Below are 17947 nucleotides of genomic sequence, written 5' to 3' on the forward strand. Positions count from 1 at the left end.
TGGGCTACATGTTCAGCCTTGAGTTGGGTCCTGGGTCATCTCATGCAGATGAGTCTGTGGTCTGCCATGAGTCATGTATATAGAAACTCACATCCCTGTGTGATCAGAGCCCCAGTAGAAGGACGCCCAGTACTGAGAGAACACAGGGAAGGGGCAACTGACCCAACCTGGGGGCCAGCCAGGGCTTCCTGAAAGTGGTAATGTTTGAGCTAAGTCTTAAGGAAAGAATAAGAAAAAACAGCAGTGAAAGAATAGAGGTCTGCCAATAGGCTGTTAGCTGCTCCAATCTAAACATCTACATTATTTTTGAATACCATATCATAATTTCTTATGGTATTTCATTTCATTTCATTTCATTTAGCCCTTGTCTTTTTATCCAGATGGTGCACACCTTATGGGTTTGAATCCACCAGTAAGCACAGCTCCTGACACTGTGTTTTAAGGTAGAGGGTGTGGCATCTCTCTGCTCAGTGCCCTCATGGCAAACTGGGACTGACCTCAGCTCTGTGCTCAGTTCCCAGCAGGTGCCTGGCACAGAGTAAGGACTCAACTCACATTTCCTGACCTCGAGCCCTTAAGCTTGTAACATATTTTTTTAGTTTGTTTTATTCACGTATAGTTGATCTACAACGTTAATTTTTGCAGTACAACAAAGTGATTCAGTTATCCATATATATACATTCTTTTTCATTTTCTTGTCCATTATGGTTTATCACAGAATACTGAATATAATTCCCTGTGCTCTACAGTAGGACCTTGTTGTTATCCACTCTATATATACTAGTTTGCATGTGCTAACCCTAAACTCCCACTCCATCCCCTCCCCGCCCTCCTCCCCCTTGGCAACCGCAGTCTGTTCTCTATGTCTGTGGGTCTGTTTCATAGATAAGTTCATTTGTGTCATATTTTATTTTATTTATTTTTTTAATAAATTTAATTAATTTATTTATTTTTGGCTGCGTTGGGTCTCGGTTGCTGTGCGCGGGCTTTCTCTAGTCGCAGCGAGCGGGGGCTACTCCTCATTGCAGTGCGCGGGCTTCTCACTGCAGTGGCTTCTCTTGTGCAGAGCACGGGCTCTAGGCACGTGGGCTTCAGTAGTTGTGGCACGTGGGCTCAGTAGTTGTGGCTCGCGGGCTCTAGAGCACAGGCTCAGCAGTTGTGGTGCACAGGCTTAGTTGCTCTGGGGCATGTGGGATCTTCCTAGACCAGGGCTCAAACCCATGTCCCCTGCATTGGCAGGCGGATTCTTAACCACTGTGCCACCAGGGAAGCCCCTTGTGTCATATTTTAGATTCCACATGTAAGTGCTATCATATGATATTTGTACTTCTCTTTCTGACTCACTTCACTTAGTATGATAATCTCTAGGTCCATCCATGTTGCTGCAAATGGCATTATTTCATTCTTTTTTATGGCTGTGTAATATTCCATTGTATGTATACACCACACCTTTATCCGTTTGTCTGTCGATGGAGATTTATGTTGTTTCCATGTCTTGGCTATTATGAATAGTGAAGCTTGTAGCATCTTTTACTGGTTCACTTAAGAAAACAGCCCCAGGGCACAAGCATCCAGAGACCGTGAGGCGGCCCCTGGTGGTAGTGAGCTCATTGCCCTTGGAGGTTTTAGTTCAGAGGCCGGGTGACCTGACAGATGGGTGGAAATGAGGGTCCTGGCACCTGGCAGAGGCTGCCGCAGTCCCGTGTATGGCTTCACATATGGCCTGGAGATGCCGTAGCTCAGTGAAGCGGATGGTGTCACAGATGTGCTGGGATTCACTCTGTCTAAGGCGGTTGGGCCCACTGACCACACTGTGCCTCCTCAGTTCTGAAGTGGGCTGACCTGTTCCTGTGACTCAGCACGGACTCCAGCCTGTCCTACCCTCCAGTGAACTTCCTCTTTTGGTTTCCAGGCACCTCTGCATCCTGTAACAATCTTGAAATCTCAAGATTCTAAGAGGAGCTTATTGTGAAGGCTAGCTCTGAAGCATGCCAGGGTGTCATGAAGGTAGGGCGGGTGGGAGAAGTCACTTATCCTACTAGAAGACCTTGGATATGTCACCTCCCACTCAACATCACCAGCCCTGGCCTCAGTTTCACTGTCAGTCAGATGGGTCAAAGCTGGGTTGCCTTTGCCTCTGTATGGAGTGAGGATCCTGGACTTTGCAGCAAGACGCACCTGGGTATGAAGCTCAGCTCTACTTCTCAGCAGCTGTGTGACCCTTTAAGACACCCAACCTCTCTGAGCCTGTTTACTTTGTTATGGTGGGAAGGCAACCCAGCCGGCTGAGTTGTTGTGAGAAATAGTGCCCAGCATGGGGCCCTTTGTGGGCAGCAGGATGTGGCAGCTGTCACGGCGCTCGTTCTCCTGACACACTCATGCACAGTCTTAGGAGAAAACAGCAATCCTGTGCCTTCTGTGACTGACGTTTAGATGACCCTTATCTCATCTTACCTTGAACTGCTCCAAGTGTTACTTTTCCTAATACAGTGTTAGACGGTGAGTGGAACTCTTGATGCAAGCATGACTGCAAAGGTTGTTTGTTTTTTTTTTTAATCTATATCTTTATTTAATTGGCTCTTATTAAGGGGAGAGGGGACAAATCTTGCCTGGGCTTGCTTGTCTAGGCCGCGCTTCCTTGGCCATGACTTCCTGGCACCCCAGAAAGTGTTCATGTGCTGCCCAGGGACGGTTGCTGTCCTTCCCAGAAACACCTCTAACCCCTGAGAGTAATAGTACCAGCCGCCTGTGCAGCGGGGGCGGGGCCTGGTCCAAACCTAACACCGGCCAGGGGCCTTGGGGATTGGACGTGTGCCCCAAGAGTGGGGATTTGAGGAGTAAAAGAGGGGGACCCAGAGAAGCAGTCAGGGTAGGACGGGGGTAAGGGCGCACATGCTGAGTCGCTGAGCTCCGTCTAAGAGAAGCAGTCAGAGTAGGACGGGGGTAGGGGCGCACGTACTGAGTCGCTGAGCTCCGTCTAAGCACCAGGCCTCCTGACACTGCTGGGGAAGGGCTGCCGTCCCTCTGGCCACGGACGAACTGCAGGCTCAGCCACCAGTGCCTCTCAGGGACGCACACACGGGACCGTGTGTCTCTAGGGCCTTCTTCTTTCTTCCCTTCTTCCCTTCCATGCATCAGTCAGCCAGCAAAGCCCACGAGTGCCCTGACCAAGCACAGGTGCTGTGCTAAATGCTCTGGGGTCCCTGAAGAGATTATGGTCTCCTCCCCCGGGAGCTCACAGCCTGTGGGACTTGAGACCCATGAACAGGCAAGCCAGATGCCTCCGTGGGGACCAATAAGGACTTTAAGTGTAGAGAGGACAGAGGGAGCTCAGTGGAGAGAGGCCGTGGGGCTGGGAGCAGGGAGCGTGGTATTTGAGGCAGCCTCGCAGGAGTGAGCGGATTTCAGCAGGAACAGATGGGACACTGAAGAGAGTAATTCAGACACAGGGAGTACCCCCCCTGCCCGAGAGGACGTCCTGCCTCTGGACACTGGCTCATGTCCATCTGCTTTTATTCGGGCTCCTTCGTCTCCAGCTCCTAAGCGCATCTGTAAGTAAAAGGGCCACGGACGTGGCTTTTACTTCAACCTCTGCCAGCATCCTTCGAGGACCCTGGACTGATTTCTCTTCTCTTTCTGTTTCTCTTGTCCTTTCCCATCTCTGCCATTTTTCTTCTACTAGCCCTTCTCCCATCCCTGCATCTTCTTTGCTCCCTTTTCCTTCCTTCCACAAATTCATTCATTCAGCAAATATTTCTTCATCATTTACTGGGTGATGGGCATTGTTCTAGGCAAGTGGGATCCTTCAGTGAAGAATAAAGATCCCTGCCTTCAAGATGCTTACATTCTGGTAGGCAAGGAAAAGAATCATACTAATTAGCATTTAAATAAACAATGCTGGAAGACCCATGGAGAAAGTCCTGTTTTGGCGCGTTCTCAGGAGGTGAGGGAGTTGGCTGTACGGGTAGCTGGGGGGAGAGCTGAGCAGGCAGAGGAAACAGCTAGAGCTAAGGCCCTGGGGCAGGCGGCTGCGTGTGTGTCAGCACAGAGACCTATGTGGCCAGAGCGAGCAAGGGCCCAGCATGGAGGAGGCGAAGTCCTAAAACTGGGAGCAGGTCCATGTCAGGCCTCGTGGGCCATCGTGAGGATCTTGGCTTTTACCGTGAGCGACGTGGGGCTATTGAGTGTGTTCAAAAATGTTTTATTATGAAAAAAATTAAACATACACAAAAATAGAAAGAAAAGTGAAGTAAACCCCCTTATCCCCCAAGCCCATTTCAGCACTTACCAAGTCACTGGCCAGTGGGTGACTCACCCACCTCCACCCACTGCTGGGTTAGTTTGAAGCAATTTCAAACAGCATCACATTGTGTCTCTAAATATTTCAGCACGTACGTAAAAGAAACAAAACCTTAATACCGTCATCCCACCTAAATCTATGAAAAAGCTTCTTCGTGTATTCATTTTGGGTTCACCGTTTCCTGGACTGTCTCGTACATTTCTGGTTGCAATTTGTTCATTCAGGATTTGGGGTGCAGGCGTGCCGCGGCGCAGGTTACATTCTAAACGCATCCATCTGGCCGCTGTGTTGAGAACAGACTGCAGCCGGAGGAGACCAGTTGGGGGGGATGATGGCAGTGACCAAAAGAGCAAGGGGAAAGGGCGTGGCCCAGACCGGGTGGGGGTGTGTGGGCGTGGCTGGGAGGAGCACCTGTCCTGGGCCAGGTGGTCTGCCAGGCAGGGGGGACGCTGGAACAGAGGCAGAGCCCGTGGCCTGAGAGACCCAGTGTCTAGCAGGGGAGGGTGAGCCGAGAGTCGCAAGGCGGGGGGTGAGGGTGTTAACAGAGGGTGTGCCGGGGCAGAGGAGGGCTCCTCCCGCGTCCTGCATCCTCCAGTGAATGGGGTACGATGGCCAGGCGTGTCCTTGGGGACCCCGTCCCTCCGGTGTCCTTGGTGATCCCCTGACTTGAGCTGCGCCATGCCGGGGGTGTTGCTCCTCCGTGGCTTTACCTGTGGACGGACGACGAACGGTGATGGTGGCGTGGGCTGGGGGGCAGCTTCCTGTTCAGTCAGCCTGCGGCTGAGTCAGGAAGGCCTGAGACAGGATGATGACTGACGCAAAGCAGGATCCCCCTCCTTCCCACACGGCGACCTGCCGCTTCCTGCTTCAATTGGAACGTCACTCTGAGAGCTGCTAATGGCAGCGCTCAGGCTGTGACAAGAGAAGAGACGAGACAGTGACAAGCCACAGGGACCTGGGAATTGAGATACTGAGACTAAAGCACGGGGTGGGGAAAGGGGTCCGGGCCCTTTATTTTAGAGATTAGCAACCGGCAGACAGTGTAATCTCTGGCGAGGTGAATGCATTCATTCTGGACAAAGCTGGTATTTTTCGACAATGACGTAGTGAAAGGGGAGTCAGGAGCCAGGCACTCTCTTCCCCATCCCACCCCCACCCCCTTCCCCACCTCCATCCCCATCCCCACCTCCATCCCCACCCCCACCCCATCCCCACCCCCACCCCCTTCCCCACCCCCATCCCCACCCCCACCCCCATCCCCATCCCCACCCCCTTCCCCATCCCCACCCCCTTCCCCATCCCCACCCCCTTCCCCACCCCCATCCCCATCCCCACCCCCTTCCCGTTCCCCATCCCCACCCCCATCCCCATCTTCATCCCCATCCTGCAGAGCCCATAGCCCTGGGAGATGGTTGCTTCCCCCTGAGGGGGATGTTATAGGCACTCATTGCCCGGCTGCTTCCTGCTTTAGACGGAGGTAGAGAAGGTACTCAAGCCTTTCTGAGGTTCAGGTTTCCTCCTACTTGTCTGAGCGGGGCGTTGGGGTCCGGGAGTGCTGTCTCTTGGCTGGAGCGGGCACTGCTACAAGTGCATCTGAACCCTGAATGGTCCAAAGCAGAACCAGCCTGGCTCCAGGCCACTGAGGCGCTTGGACACTCAAAAGCTTGCACGAGGTTGATTTTTCAAAAAAAAAAAAAAATCTCTTGTGCCCTAATCATCCACCCCAAAATAGACATCCTGTCACTCTCACACCAGCCTATTTTAATTTTCTGTAGAGGACATATTTTTCTTATTTGAGAATTTGTTTATTTTTGTTATCACCACTAAAATGTTAAGTCTGTGAGAACATTATTTTTGTATTTGCAGCACTTAGAGGAGTGCCTCACATTTATAAAAACATGTTTTTATACATGCATTAAAATAAATATGAAAATATGTGTAAACATATAAAATATGCATAAAGGTGTAGTGTCGTTCATGAGCATCAGATACAATGAGGGTGCAAGAATGAATGGATCACACCTGAGTCTGCTCTCTGGGGGCTGACACACTGGGGTGGTGTGGGGAGAACAGGACCCAGGACTGGACATCTGGCCACCTGGGTTCTGACCTGCGACAGAGAATGTCCAACTTGTTTTTTTAAAGTTTTCACCACCTTTACCCATTTCATCCACCTCCTACCCCTGTCTCCTCTGTCAACCACCAATCTGTTCTCTCTACCTATAAGTTCAGGTTTTTTTAGATCCCATATCATAAATGAGATTATACGGTATGTGTCTTTCTCTGTCTGACGTATTGCACTTAGCATGATGCCCTCGAGGTTCATCCTTGTGGCATATGGCACAGTTTCCTTCTTCTTATAGCTGTCTACTATTCTCTTGTATGCGTACCATTATTTCTTTATCCATTGTTGCATCCCGGGGCACTTAGGGGCCTTCCATGGCTTGGCTATTGTAAATAATGCTGCAGTGAACATGGGGGTGCATGTGTCTTTTCAAGGTAGTGTTTTCATTTCCCTTGGGTAAATACCCAGCACTGGGTTTGCTGGATCATGTGGTAGTTCCTTTTTTTTTTTTTTTGACCAACCTCCATACTGTTCTGCATCGTGGCTGCACTAATTTACATTCCCCCCAGCGGTGCACAGGGCTTCCCTCTTCTCCACACCCTCTCCAGCACTTGTTATTCCTTGTCTTTTGGTAATAGCCACTCTAACACGTGTGAGGTTACATCTAACTGTGGTTTTGATTTGCATCTCCCTGATGATTAGGGATGTTGAGCATCTCTTCATGTACCTGTTGGTCATCTGGACGTCTAGAATGCTCAGTTTCAAAGAAGAAAACTTGGTTTCTTCTGTACCTTTCCTTTTACTTGGTCTTTATCTTGCTCTGTGGTCCTAGGCACACCTAAAATAGCCTAGATATCTTCTTTCCTCTCTGGACAAAAAGGAGGGGGAAAAAAAGTTTTGCTTAAGAGAATTCCGTGTTGTCAGACATTTAAACAGTGTAAAATTTGGAACGTTTAAGCTAGAGAATCGTCATGGTGGAAGGAATCTCTGAGATCGACAGTGAGAAATTTAATGTCCAGAAATATTAAATGACCTAACTGCTCAAGGTTGCTCCAGGCTTTGTCACCGCCCCTCCCACAAGCTGGGGACAGTCTCTTTGGTTCCTGTGATCATTTTCTTAGTATCTTCTGCCTTCTCTTCTCTCTTATCAAGAGGTGAGAACCGAAGAAGTGACACTATCAAATGTGAAGCTCCCCTTCTTCCTAGAGATAGAGTGATCCCCAAATGTCTCTTGGTGGGCCTGATGGTGTCAGTTGCTTTAAAAACATATGTTAAAAACAGAACCTCTACACATGTAGAACTAATGTAAGGTAGGAAGGAAATACTATTGGTTGAATTGTCATTGCATAGCAGGCACTTAGGTGTTTTCTTTTGTTTTTTTGGGTTTTTTTGCACACATGTTTCTCACGTAATTTTCGCAAGGATCCTATGAAGTCTGGCAGTTTTAATCCCATTCTGCAAATGAGGAAACCAAGACTTGAAGGTATAATCAGATTATCCAGCGTCACACAGATTATAAATGGTGAGGCAGGGATTAGAACTCAGGTTGTCCTGGCTCCAAACCTTTCCTGTTTTTGCTTTAGAATGGTGTGTGTGTGTCCACTTACACACCAGAATTCTAAACTGGACACTAGCAGTCCTTTCAGCAGGAGCCTTGGAGAGGTCTCGGACCCCTTGTAACTGCCAGTGCTTGTTCTGAAGGATGCCCTGAACACCTGTCACTTTAATCTCTGCCTTCTGCCCTTGGAGCCGAGGGTCTCACATGGCTGAAAGCGATCAGGTCCATCAGCCCTGATTTCTAGTAGATTTGAGAGAGGGAAACACTAGTGGTCTTTTGTAAGTGGCAGCCTGGGTTGAATTTGTTTTACTTTTCAACGTGTAAAGCCTTTTTTCTCGCCTTCCTCTGCTCTGCCAGATGGTGATGGCATCATTTGGATCGCAGGCCACTGTTGGATGCCTTTCGTGGCGTGCAGCCAGGCTTATTTCAGGACCCTCTAGGTTTTCTCTGAGCACCTGGTTTCAGCTCTAACCGGTAGAAAATAATCACGTTTGACATTTGGAGGCACGGAGAACAGGGACTGAGCAAAAGGACCATACGGCTCATATTAGAACCACTTGCACAAGCAGTCCTTTCATCGGATGATGGCCCCTCACATGGCTGTGTTAACTCGTCCTGGCTGGGAGGGAATTGCTCCTCTGAATTTATAGGTTCCCCTCTTCTCCACAGACAGACAGGCAGCCTCAGAAATACTGGTCTTGCTCAGCATCCTGGCATCCAGAATGGCTTGAAAAAGCTGCCCTCGTGATAAATTACAAACGTTTATCCAGACATTGTGTTGGGTAGCAATTTAAAAGAGAAGAAAAGGAAAATGACAAGGAACAGGCTTATTGTTAATAAACAGTTCTTTATTGCTGCAGAACTTGGCGCTGGCCAGCACATCTCAAATCCCCACACCCAAGTGTAGGTGCAAATGCAGAGGGTACATAGCTGCTGCTACATCCACCAGTAACTTTACCATCACCACCAGTAACACTATCATCATCACCACCATCACCATTACCATCAGCACCACCGGCACCTGAACCATCACCACCACCAGCACCTGCACCATCACCACCATAATCACCAGCATCAACACATCAACACCTCCACCATCACTACCACCATCACTATCACCTCCACTGCCACCATCACCTCTACCTCCATCACCATCACCACCATCATCAACTCCACCATCACCTGCACCATCACCACTGTAATCACCAACATCAACACATCAACACCTCCACCATCACTACCACCATCGCTATCACCTCCACTGCCACCATCACCTCTACCACCACCATCAGCACCATCACCACTACATGTTTCTTAATGTCACATCCTGTGCTAAGCACTTTGTGGACATTATCTTATTTAATCTCCATGGCACTGCTGGGAGGTAGTGGTTTTGAAACCAACTCTGCTTGACATGTGGTCTCTCACCCACGCCAGGGACTCAGAAGAGCCAGAGTTCTGCTATTACCATTTCTTCTTCATCAGAGTCTCCATCATCTTCCTTCTCATTCTCATAACTATCTATTACATTTGCATGATGCTTTGTTATGCTTTTTAAATCACTTCCTCAAATATTGAATTATTTCTTCTGCTACTGTCTTTTCAGATAATCACAATGATTATAATTTTCCACATGAGGAAACTAAGATTCAGCAAGTTTTAAATGGCTTGCCCGTCCTCCTCCACCTCAGATTTAGAACTCTTTTTCTTATAATATTGTAGAGGAAAGGGGTTGGGAAAAGAACATAGAGAATCCCTTTGACCACAGTGAGTGGCCAAGTCCTTGCAACTACTTACTTAGAGCTTTATGCCCCATCCCTGGCGATTCTAACTCATGAGCTCTTGGGTGACACCAGGGAATGCGTCTCAATTATGTTTTTGCCCTATTTTGCCATTATTTCTCATCATTGCTGGGACTTCATGGAGGAGGTGGCACTGGGCTGGGCTAGGACTTTGACAAGGTGAGATGGAGCATGCGTCCTACAGACAGGTGGCTTGGTGGGCCAAGCTCCAGAGGCCAGGAGTCCTTGGGGTCTTTGGGGCCAGGCTAAGCAGCCCACGTGAGCTGCTGCTTAGGGCTGGGAGCATGGCCACTGGATGCTAGACTGAAAGGGCATGTCAGAATCACGTGGTCTGTCAATTTCCAAATAAAACGCAGACGTTACGTCTTTTAGACAAGGAGGTGGCAAGTAACTTGGACAGAGCTTCTTTCCTCCTTGTGGAAGAGTAACCTGCCAGCACAGGTTGGCCCAGAAAAGTCTGGAGGGAAGGGGCAGGGCACGTGGACGGGGTCAGCTCTCGTGGCTGTGGCTGCAGGAGGGGAGGGAGGAGAGCTTTGAGAGGCACCGGGGCAGCTCCGGAGACTGTGGGTAGAGGAGATGTGAACGCAGGTGCTGGAGCCGGACAGAGCCGTTACCATGATATTTCTCTGGGTGATGCCCCTTTATGGATGGTCCACGAACCATATGCCTTTCTTGGGGGAGAGGCTGCCTTGTGACACTGCTGCGAACACAAATCTCTGATGCTTTTTTCTTCCTCTGGCCTCTTGCCATCATCTTGCTTTTTTCCTTCTTGCTGAAAATCTAACACTCGGGATGTCTGCTCCTCTGGATGCACTGCTTTGCATTTCTGTGTCTCCTACCACACCTCTCCGACCCGCCCGTAATTCTCCTTTTTCAGGTCAATTTTACTGACTTCCCTGGCATTGGAGAACCTCCTGACTCCATGCCCTCTGCACATTTCCTTATCGTCTTCGGTGTTCATCTTCTGAGCATTAGTGTGTCACTGCATACAATCCCCACGCTCCAGCAGAGCGAGGAGCTGCTGAGAACTCACATACCCCTCGAACAGCGGTGGAGCCTCTGGAAGAGGGAAACTGAAGCTGCATCCCCAAGCAAACTGGCATCGTAGTTAGTAATCCTGCTCAGTCACAGCCCAGACCTTCTCATCCCTTCCTCTTCCATCTGATCCTTGCTTATCAACCTTTAAATGTTCTAGCCCTTCATTTCTTTCAGCCTTTCCTCCAAACGTCTCTGGCCTGGGTTCTGAATTCTGATGACTATTCACCAGGCCGTTCTGCTGACCTCGAAGGGATGTGGTTTATCCATCTTGTAAATAACGCTGTGGCATAACTTGGAAGCAAGTGGAGGGGGTGTCTGTCTAGATAGAAAATTGAAGATGCCTGGTTTCCATTCCCTGAGGAAGGGGAGCCGGCCATTCTCAGCTCTCTCATGGTCAGCTCCGTGATGTTTTCAGTAATCAGAGCAGGACGGATGCACAGACTGGACTCCTGCCAGGCTCAGCTCCCCGCTGAAGGTATCTGTGACCGCATTTTGAATTTTACCTGACAAGTGTCGAGGGACTCATTCTGACCTAGACCTGATCGCACCTTCCAGGCTGATGTGCTCCAGCTCAAGGGGTGCAGATCCAGGGGCCTCTAAATCAGACCATCTCTCTCTCTCTGCAAGTCTGCCAACGGCTTTCCTCCCTAACAGCCCGTCTCTCTACCCTCTCATTGCTGTTCCCACTGCCACTGTCCTGGCTCAGGACCACATCAGTCCCGAAGGGACAAGTTAGGTATCCAGCCCGCGAATGTTTATTGAGTGTCCACCATGCGGCAGGCCTTGTTCTGGGCCCGTGGACATAGCACTGAAGACAAGCAGAGCCAGTCCTCGTTTTCAGATGAGCGTCCCAGTGGGTGGACGGGCAGTTGGTAGATATGAATCTCAACAGTGTATGTGGTGGTGATAGAAACAAAGGGAAATACAGCGGGGCGAGGAGAGAGGGTGGGATGGGGACCGCGGTCAGAGAAGGCATTCGGGTGAGGGGGACGTCTGGCAGAGACCAGATGGAATTGAGGGATGGAGCCATGTGGGGCACCTGGGAACCAGCATTCCAGGCAGAAGCACCTGGAAGGGGCCTCTTGGGGCAGGTTGTGGGTGGAGGTGCCCCGGGACCACTCCCTGGGCTCAGCACCGACTACGCGCTCCCGAAACGTGGTGGCGGGGAGGGGAGGGAGAAAGGTGGGATCCACAGGACCCCAGAGGGCTGGGCTGGCACAGTCCAAGGTCGTAAAGACACCTTTCCTCTGAAGGTGGGGGAGCACACGGGGACAAACCAGAGTGTCCAGTGGCAGAGACAGGAGGGGGCCAGGGTTTCAGAAAGAGAGAAGAAGCTGACGTCGTCCAGCTCCTATAATCTAGCAGTCTAGACTATTAGAGATATTTTGTAGAACTTATATCCTTTAGTCATCTTCAGAGCCCTGGGAAATAAGAGTTCCATGTGCAGGCTCCAGCACACACAGATCTGGGGCTGAATCTTAACCCCGTCACATTCTAGCTGTGTCACATGAGAGACTTGACGCTGAACCTCAGTTTCCACACCTCCCGGTGGGACTGAGAACACCTGCATCACACGGGCGTCCTGCAGAGTAAAGACGTAAGGAAAATGTGGGAAACCTCAAAAGAGGGTTTGACGCAAAACAGGTGCTCAAGGAATGCGATTCTTATTCAGAGTCTTGTTTTACTTTCCTTTCTGATTGCAATGCTTTGACCTCATGAGAACAGCTGTGAGCAAGAAAGCAAACAGACGGGCCTTCCATCATTCACACACCCCTGTAATATAATGTACGCCGTGTGCTGTGTAGCTGACCAGCACACACCTCACCCCTGTTCGAAGGGGTAGACTCTGAGGTTTAGTGGGACAGGTCACTCCCACAGGATGGCCCGCTGGGGTCCTGCACAGCAGTGTGGAGTCTAGCAGCAGAAGAGCAGAAATGGTCCAAATGACCCACCTACCCAGAGTTGAAATGTGTCACGTTTCATCCTTATGGTGAAAACTATGTAGCTGTGGAAAAGAATGGAGTGGCTCTCCACATGCTGATACAGGATGCGTCCAGGTTAAATTGTTAAGTGAAAAAAAGCCAAGTTTATCAGTAGATTGAATGATATGCTACAGTTTGTAAAGAAAAAAAGGGGGAGAGGGAGAGAATATGTGTGTGTGTGTGTGCACATTGTGTGTGTGTGTGTGCACATTGTGTGTGTGTGTGTGTGTGTGTGTGCAAAGCTTACCTAAACATAAAATGCCTCTGGAAAGATTAGCCAACATCTGGTAGGATTAGTTGCTTTCAAGGAAAGGGACTGAGTGGCAGGGGACAGGATAAGGACATTTTTCTCAGGTAAACCTTGCTGTACTTTTTGAATTTTGGGCCATGTGTTACCAAAATCATCCAAGTTACAGAGCCGGCATCCAAAGGGGAACCTCCGTGACTCCAGACTTCTTCCCAATCCCACACTGCTTCCCCGTAGGGCATCCCGAGGGGGACGGGCTGTTATCAGGGAGTCTGCCCCAGACGTGCCATCAGATGGGCTCCGGGAGCTGCCTGCCTGTTAATTTTGGCTGCTTCTTTTGTCCTCAGGGAAAGAAAGGTGAGACCGGCCCTCCTGGAATCCCTGGATTGCTGGGACAGCAGGTAACTACTATCTTTAAATCCTCTTCCTTAGCAACACTGCTTGCTCTGGTTAAATAAATGATGGGGTAACGATTCTCAGGTTGTAACCAGAATCTTGCAGGGTCACCGCATCAGAGCATTGAAAAGAATGTTCGGTGGGACACTCGCCCTCCCTCTGCCCCTTGCTCCCCCTGCCTCCCATCTCAGGTGCTGGGAGAACGGCCATTTGGTCTCCTGGAGGGGTTTAGGCCTGGAGGAGGACAGACCCTCATCTCCTCCCCCTCCCCCTCCTCGCCTTCCTCCCCGTCCGCTTTCAGACTCAGCTGTGGTGTAACGTCCTCTGGCCCCAGGCTTGGTCCAGCTCCTCACTCCCACACAGCCTCACGTGTGCTGTCCCTGTGGCCCCCTGTGGACCTCCACAGCCACCTCGCCAGGTGGGCAGGCTCGGGGTCACCATCCTCATCTCACAGACGAGGGGTGAGCCTCCCAGATGCCCAGAGACTTGCTCAGGGCCACGCGCCGCTCAGCAGACACCTCCCTCCCTCCCTCCCAGGCCCCCTTATCTGTGAGTGTGTGTCACTGTGAGCACCTCCTGCCCCCGACACACATGCCTTAGTGTGGACAGAGCAAGGCGCCCGGCACTGGAGGGTGTCCAGAGTTCCCTTCATTCTCCCTTTGCCCCCTGCACCAAAGCTCGCCACTCGGTCCCCACCGCAGCCTCCCCCGGAGCAGGGTCGGTAAATTCCTGGGGAGGCAGTGTGCTTGGGGGGAGCAGTGTGCCGGGGGGGAGCAGTGTGCCGGGGGGGAGGCAGTGTGCCGGGGGGGAGCAGTGTGCCGGGGGAGGCAGTGTGCCGGGGGAGGCAGTGTGCCGGGGGGAGGCAGTGTGCCGGGGGGGGCAGTGTGCCGGGGGGACGCAGTGTGCCGGGGGGAGCAGTGTGCCGGGGGGGAGCAGTGTGCCGGGGGGAGGCAGTGTGTCGGGGGGAGCAGTGTGCCGGGGGGGAGCAGTGTGCCGGGGGGAGGCAGTGTGCCGGGGGGGAAGCAGTGTGCCGGGGGGAGGCAGTGTGCCGGGGGGGAGCAGTGTGCCGGGGGGAGGCAGTGTGCCGGGGGGAGGCAGTGTGCCGGGGGGAGGCAGTGTGCCGGGGGAGAGGCAGTGTGTCGGGGGGAGCAGTGTGCCGGGGGAGGCAGTGTGCCGGGGGGGAAGCAGTGTGCCGGGGGGGAGCAGTGTGCCGGGGGGAGGCAGTGTGCCGGGGGGAGCAGTGTGCCGGGGGGGAGCAGTGTGCCAGGGGGAGGCAGTGTGCCGGGGGGAGGCAGTGTGCTGGGGGGGAGGCAGTGTGCTGGGGGGGAGGCAGTGTGCCGGGGGCGGCAGTGTGCCGGGGGGGAAGCAGTGTGCTGGGGGGGGAGCACTGTGCCGGGGGGAGGCAGTGTGCCGGGGGGGAGCAGTGTGCCGGGGGGGGAGCAGTGTGCCGGGGGGAGGCAGTGTGCCGGGGTGGGGGAGCAGTGTGCCGGGGGGGAAGCAGTGTGCCGGGGGGGAAGCAGTGTGCTGGGGGGGAGGCAGTGTGCTGGGGGGGAGGCAGTGTGCTGGGGGGGAGCCCAGTTGGTGGGGAGGTTAGGAGGTTAGAGTCGTGGCCCTCGGCCCCTTTCTGGCTGTGGCATCTCGGACAAGTCACTTTACCTTTTCAACTTCAGCCTCATCATTTGTCACAAATACCAAGAAAAGTAAAAGGGGAGGGCGATTCGAAGAGAAGGTGAGGGGGTGTGACCGGGTGATGGGGGGTTCCGGAGGCACAGAGAGCACCGGGCGGGGTGCTGTCCTGTCCTCCTGGGTGTGGTGGCCGCAGGCAGGCAGGCAGGTGGGATCACTCAGGGCTCGTCCACGGGCCCCCCCCACGCTACGGTAAGTGGTCTGCTCTGGCGCCCGCCTGTTACGGGCCGTCTCCGCCTCCACGCCCGAGTCCCATGGTGTTGACCGCACTGTCCTTTGACATTGTCAGGGAGGCACCCCCCAGAGGACACTGCCCACTGCACTTGCAAAACCCGCTTTTCCCACGCTGACATAGGAGGTGTGTGATGGGCAACCCGCACGCAAATCTCGGGCTTCATTTCAGTCCCTCGCATTGGGGTCAGGCTACAGCCCGGGATGAGGGGCTGTAAGATCAGCCATTGTTCACGGTCTTCTAAAGAGTCCACATTCGCTGTGGCATTTTGATGTTCATAGTGAAAGACAGAGTGTTTTTGCATTTGTTTTATGACCTTGCTTTCCAGTGAGCAAAGCTTGTGTGTTTCAAAAATTCACCATAAACCCAGCTCCATCAAATCGCTTTAAGTTACAGATTTTGTCCCTATAACTTTTTGTTGACTACTTTGGAAAATATATTCCTTTCTTTCATTTTTAATTTTGAAACCATTTTCCTTCAGCAAATCTTTGCCGAATGCCAGGCATTGAGCTGGGTGCTGTGGATGAAAACGCGATCGGCTTTCCCACAGCAGGGGTTTTGCCAGAAATAGGGCGCCCGATGTATTCGGGGATCTCAGTGGTTCAGAACCAACGTAGAGTATGTAGTATGTCCTACCTGGCACCCCGCATTGGATCACCACCCAAGGGACACAGAGCTGCACTTAAGCCCACCACGTCCGCACTGAGAGCAGTGTCTCCCTGGTCGGTCACTGCCCATCACTGTGATTCACCCTTCCTTACACGTCTGAACACTCACCTTCTCTGGGCCTGGCCACGGTTTTCTCCTGCTTGCCATCCGTGCATTTGTCCATTTGTTCATTGGTTCACTCATTCAGCAGGTATTTACTGAATACCCACCGTGCGCAGATGCAGCTCTGGCGTTGGGAAACCTGGCAGCCGCTGTCCGTGCCCAGAGGAGCCAGATGTAATGGGGCAGAAAGAGATGCACATAGAGTCTGACAGTCCTCTGAGCTGAGTCCTGGGAGAGGGGTATTCAGAGCTCTGGTTCTGGGGGAGAGGTCGTCAGCCTCTCTCGGGCCCAGAGGAGGGTCCCTACGCTGATCTGGAAAATCAAGGTTGGCTCTGTTGCAGCAGAAACTAAGTCACATGGTTTCCTGCTCTGATGAGAAGAGGGCAGAGGGCATATATGTTTAGTTTTCTGCTCCTGTCAAACACTCTCCTTGGTGTTCGTCTATAATCGTGTATATAACCACCTGTGAGAAAACAATGCTTAAGCCCATTTACAATCTAAAGAAATTGAGCTCAGAGTTTAATTAGCTTTGCTTGTAACGGGCAGAGCCAGCACTGCAGCCTCAGAGTGCGCCAAGCCCCAGGGCGGCTGGCATTCTAGAAGATGCTTTTGGTGCCTCTTTTTCAAGATGGAAATTCTCACCTGCTGGAATGTTTTAGACTCAGTACACACGTTCCACGTGGTGGCTTCTGTATCCTGGCAGCCTCTTAGGAAAAGTGGAAATCTGTGTCTGGTCTGGGCAACTGTTTATGCAAAGACAGTGCTGCAGTCAGGATGGCAGGAAGCCTCTTGAGTTGGTGGGAACACAGCCAGGGAAGGGGCCAACCCCAGAAGGCGGAGTGGGTTCGAGGTCCTGGGCCTCTACACAGGAACCCTCCTGAGGGGGGCAGTCATTGTGCCCCTGGAGTTACATACTGAGAGGAGGACTCACAATTAGGAGCAACTTCCGAAAAAGCTGACATTACCAAGTCATGCAGGGAGTGCGATTGCCGTGCTAATTTATGCAAGTAATTTTCATTCATCTTCAAATTCCATCCAGTTTTATAAATCTGCTCCAGTTGGAACTTGGTGGTTATTAGGAATAGTTATTTGCCATTCCATTATTAATAATGATAATTGGGTTAATTGGTTATTTATACATCATCACTGTAATCACTGAGCACATTAAGTAGCTGTTAAGTCACCATCGTATTAAGAAGGATCAAACATTCTATTAATAAGTCACCATCGTATTAAGAAGGATCAAACGTCCTATTAATAATAGTTAGACTTATTGGTTAATTGATAGTCATTACTTAGTTTTTTTATTAGTAATAATTAAAGCAGTTATTTTGTTGTTAACATTTAGATCTATTGGCTCATTTGTCACTCTCTTTAATAATTAGATGAATGGGTTATTTAGGTATTTTTATTGATGATAAAAAGAGAAGAGGGTGAAAACCTCCCATGAGCTGAGCTGGTGTCACGCACACCTTCGTTAATCCAGCCACACGAGGCCACCCCTCTTTTTTTATCACTCTCTCCTGTCTGCGTTTAATTCCGCAGCAGCCCTTCCCCGAGCTCCAGCCCCTGGGGAGCTCCACCCGGTGCCTCAGACACTCGCATGAAGCACTCAGCCTTCTTCAGCAGGACGGCTGGTGCCCACCCCATCCAGGTGCGCTCCCCCCCGCAGTGTCCTCGCCTCGGCAAAGGGCCCCATCACCTACCGAGTCCTTCAGGGTCGTCCTCATCCCTTCGCTCCACACACCCGACCTGCCGTGAAGTCTTGTGCACTTCTCCTACAAGTCAGACCGGCTCTCGCTGTCCCGATTCTGAAGCCCAGGTCCCAGCCATCCTGGCCCCCAGCCCTGAAGCAGCGCACCTGCCTCCC

At 51.6% G+C, this 17947-nt stretch overlaps 1 protein-coding gene across 1 annotated transcript in view; it reads left to right on the top strand.

The window, feature by feature from the left end:
* Nucleotides 1-17947, top strand: part of COL22A1 (collagen type XXII alpha 1 chain) — a 242723-nt gene that overhangs the window by 111940 nt on the left and 112836 nt on the right. The window contains exon 22 of the mRNA XM_036831041.1: nucleotides 13340-13393. Within this exon, the coding sequence (XP_036686936.1) occupies nucleotides 13340-13393 (54 nt within the window). The remainder of the gene's footprint in view (nucleotides 1-13339; nucleotides 13394-17947) is intronic.

This window comes from Balaenoptera musculus, chromosome 17 (genome assembly GCF_009873245.2).
Source record: "Balaenoptera musculus isolate JJ_BM4_2016_0621 chromosome 17, mBalMus1.pri.v3, whole genome shotgun sequence".
NCBI classification, from domain to species: Eukaryota; Metazoa; Chordata; class Mammalia; order Artiodactyla; family Balaenopteridae; genus Balaenoptera; species Balaenoptera musculus.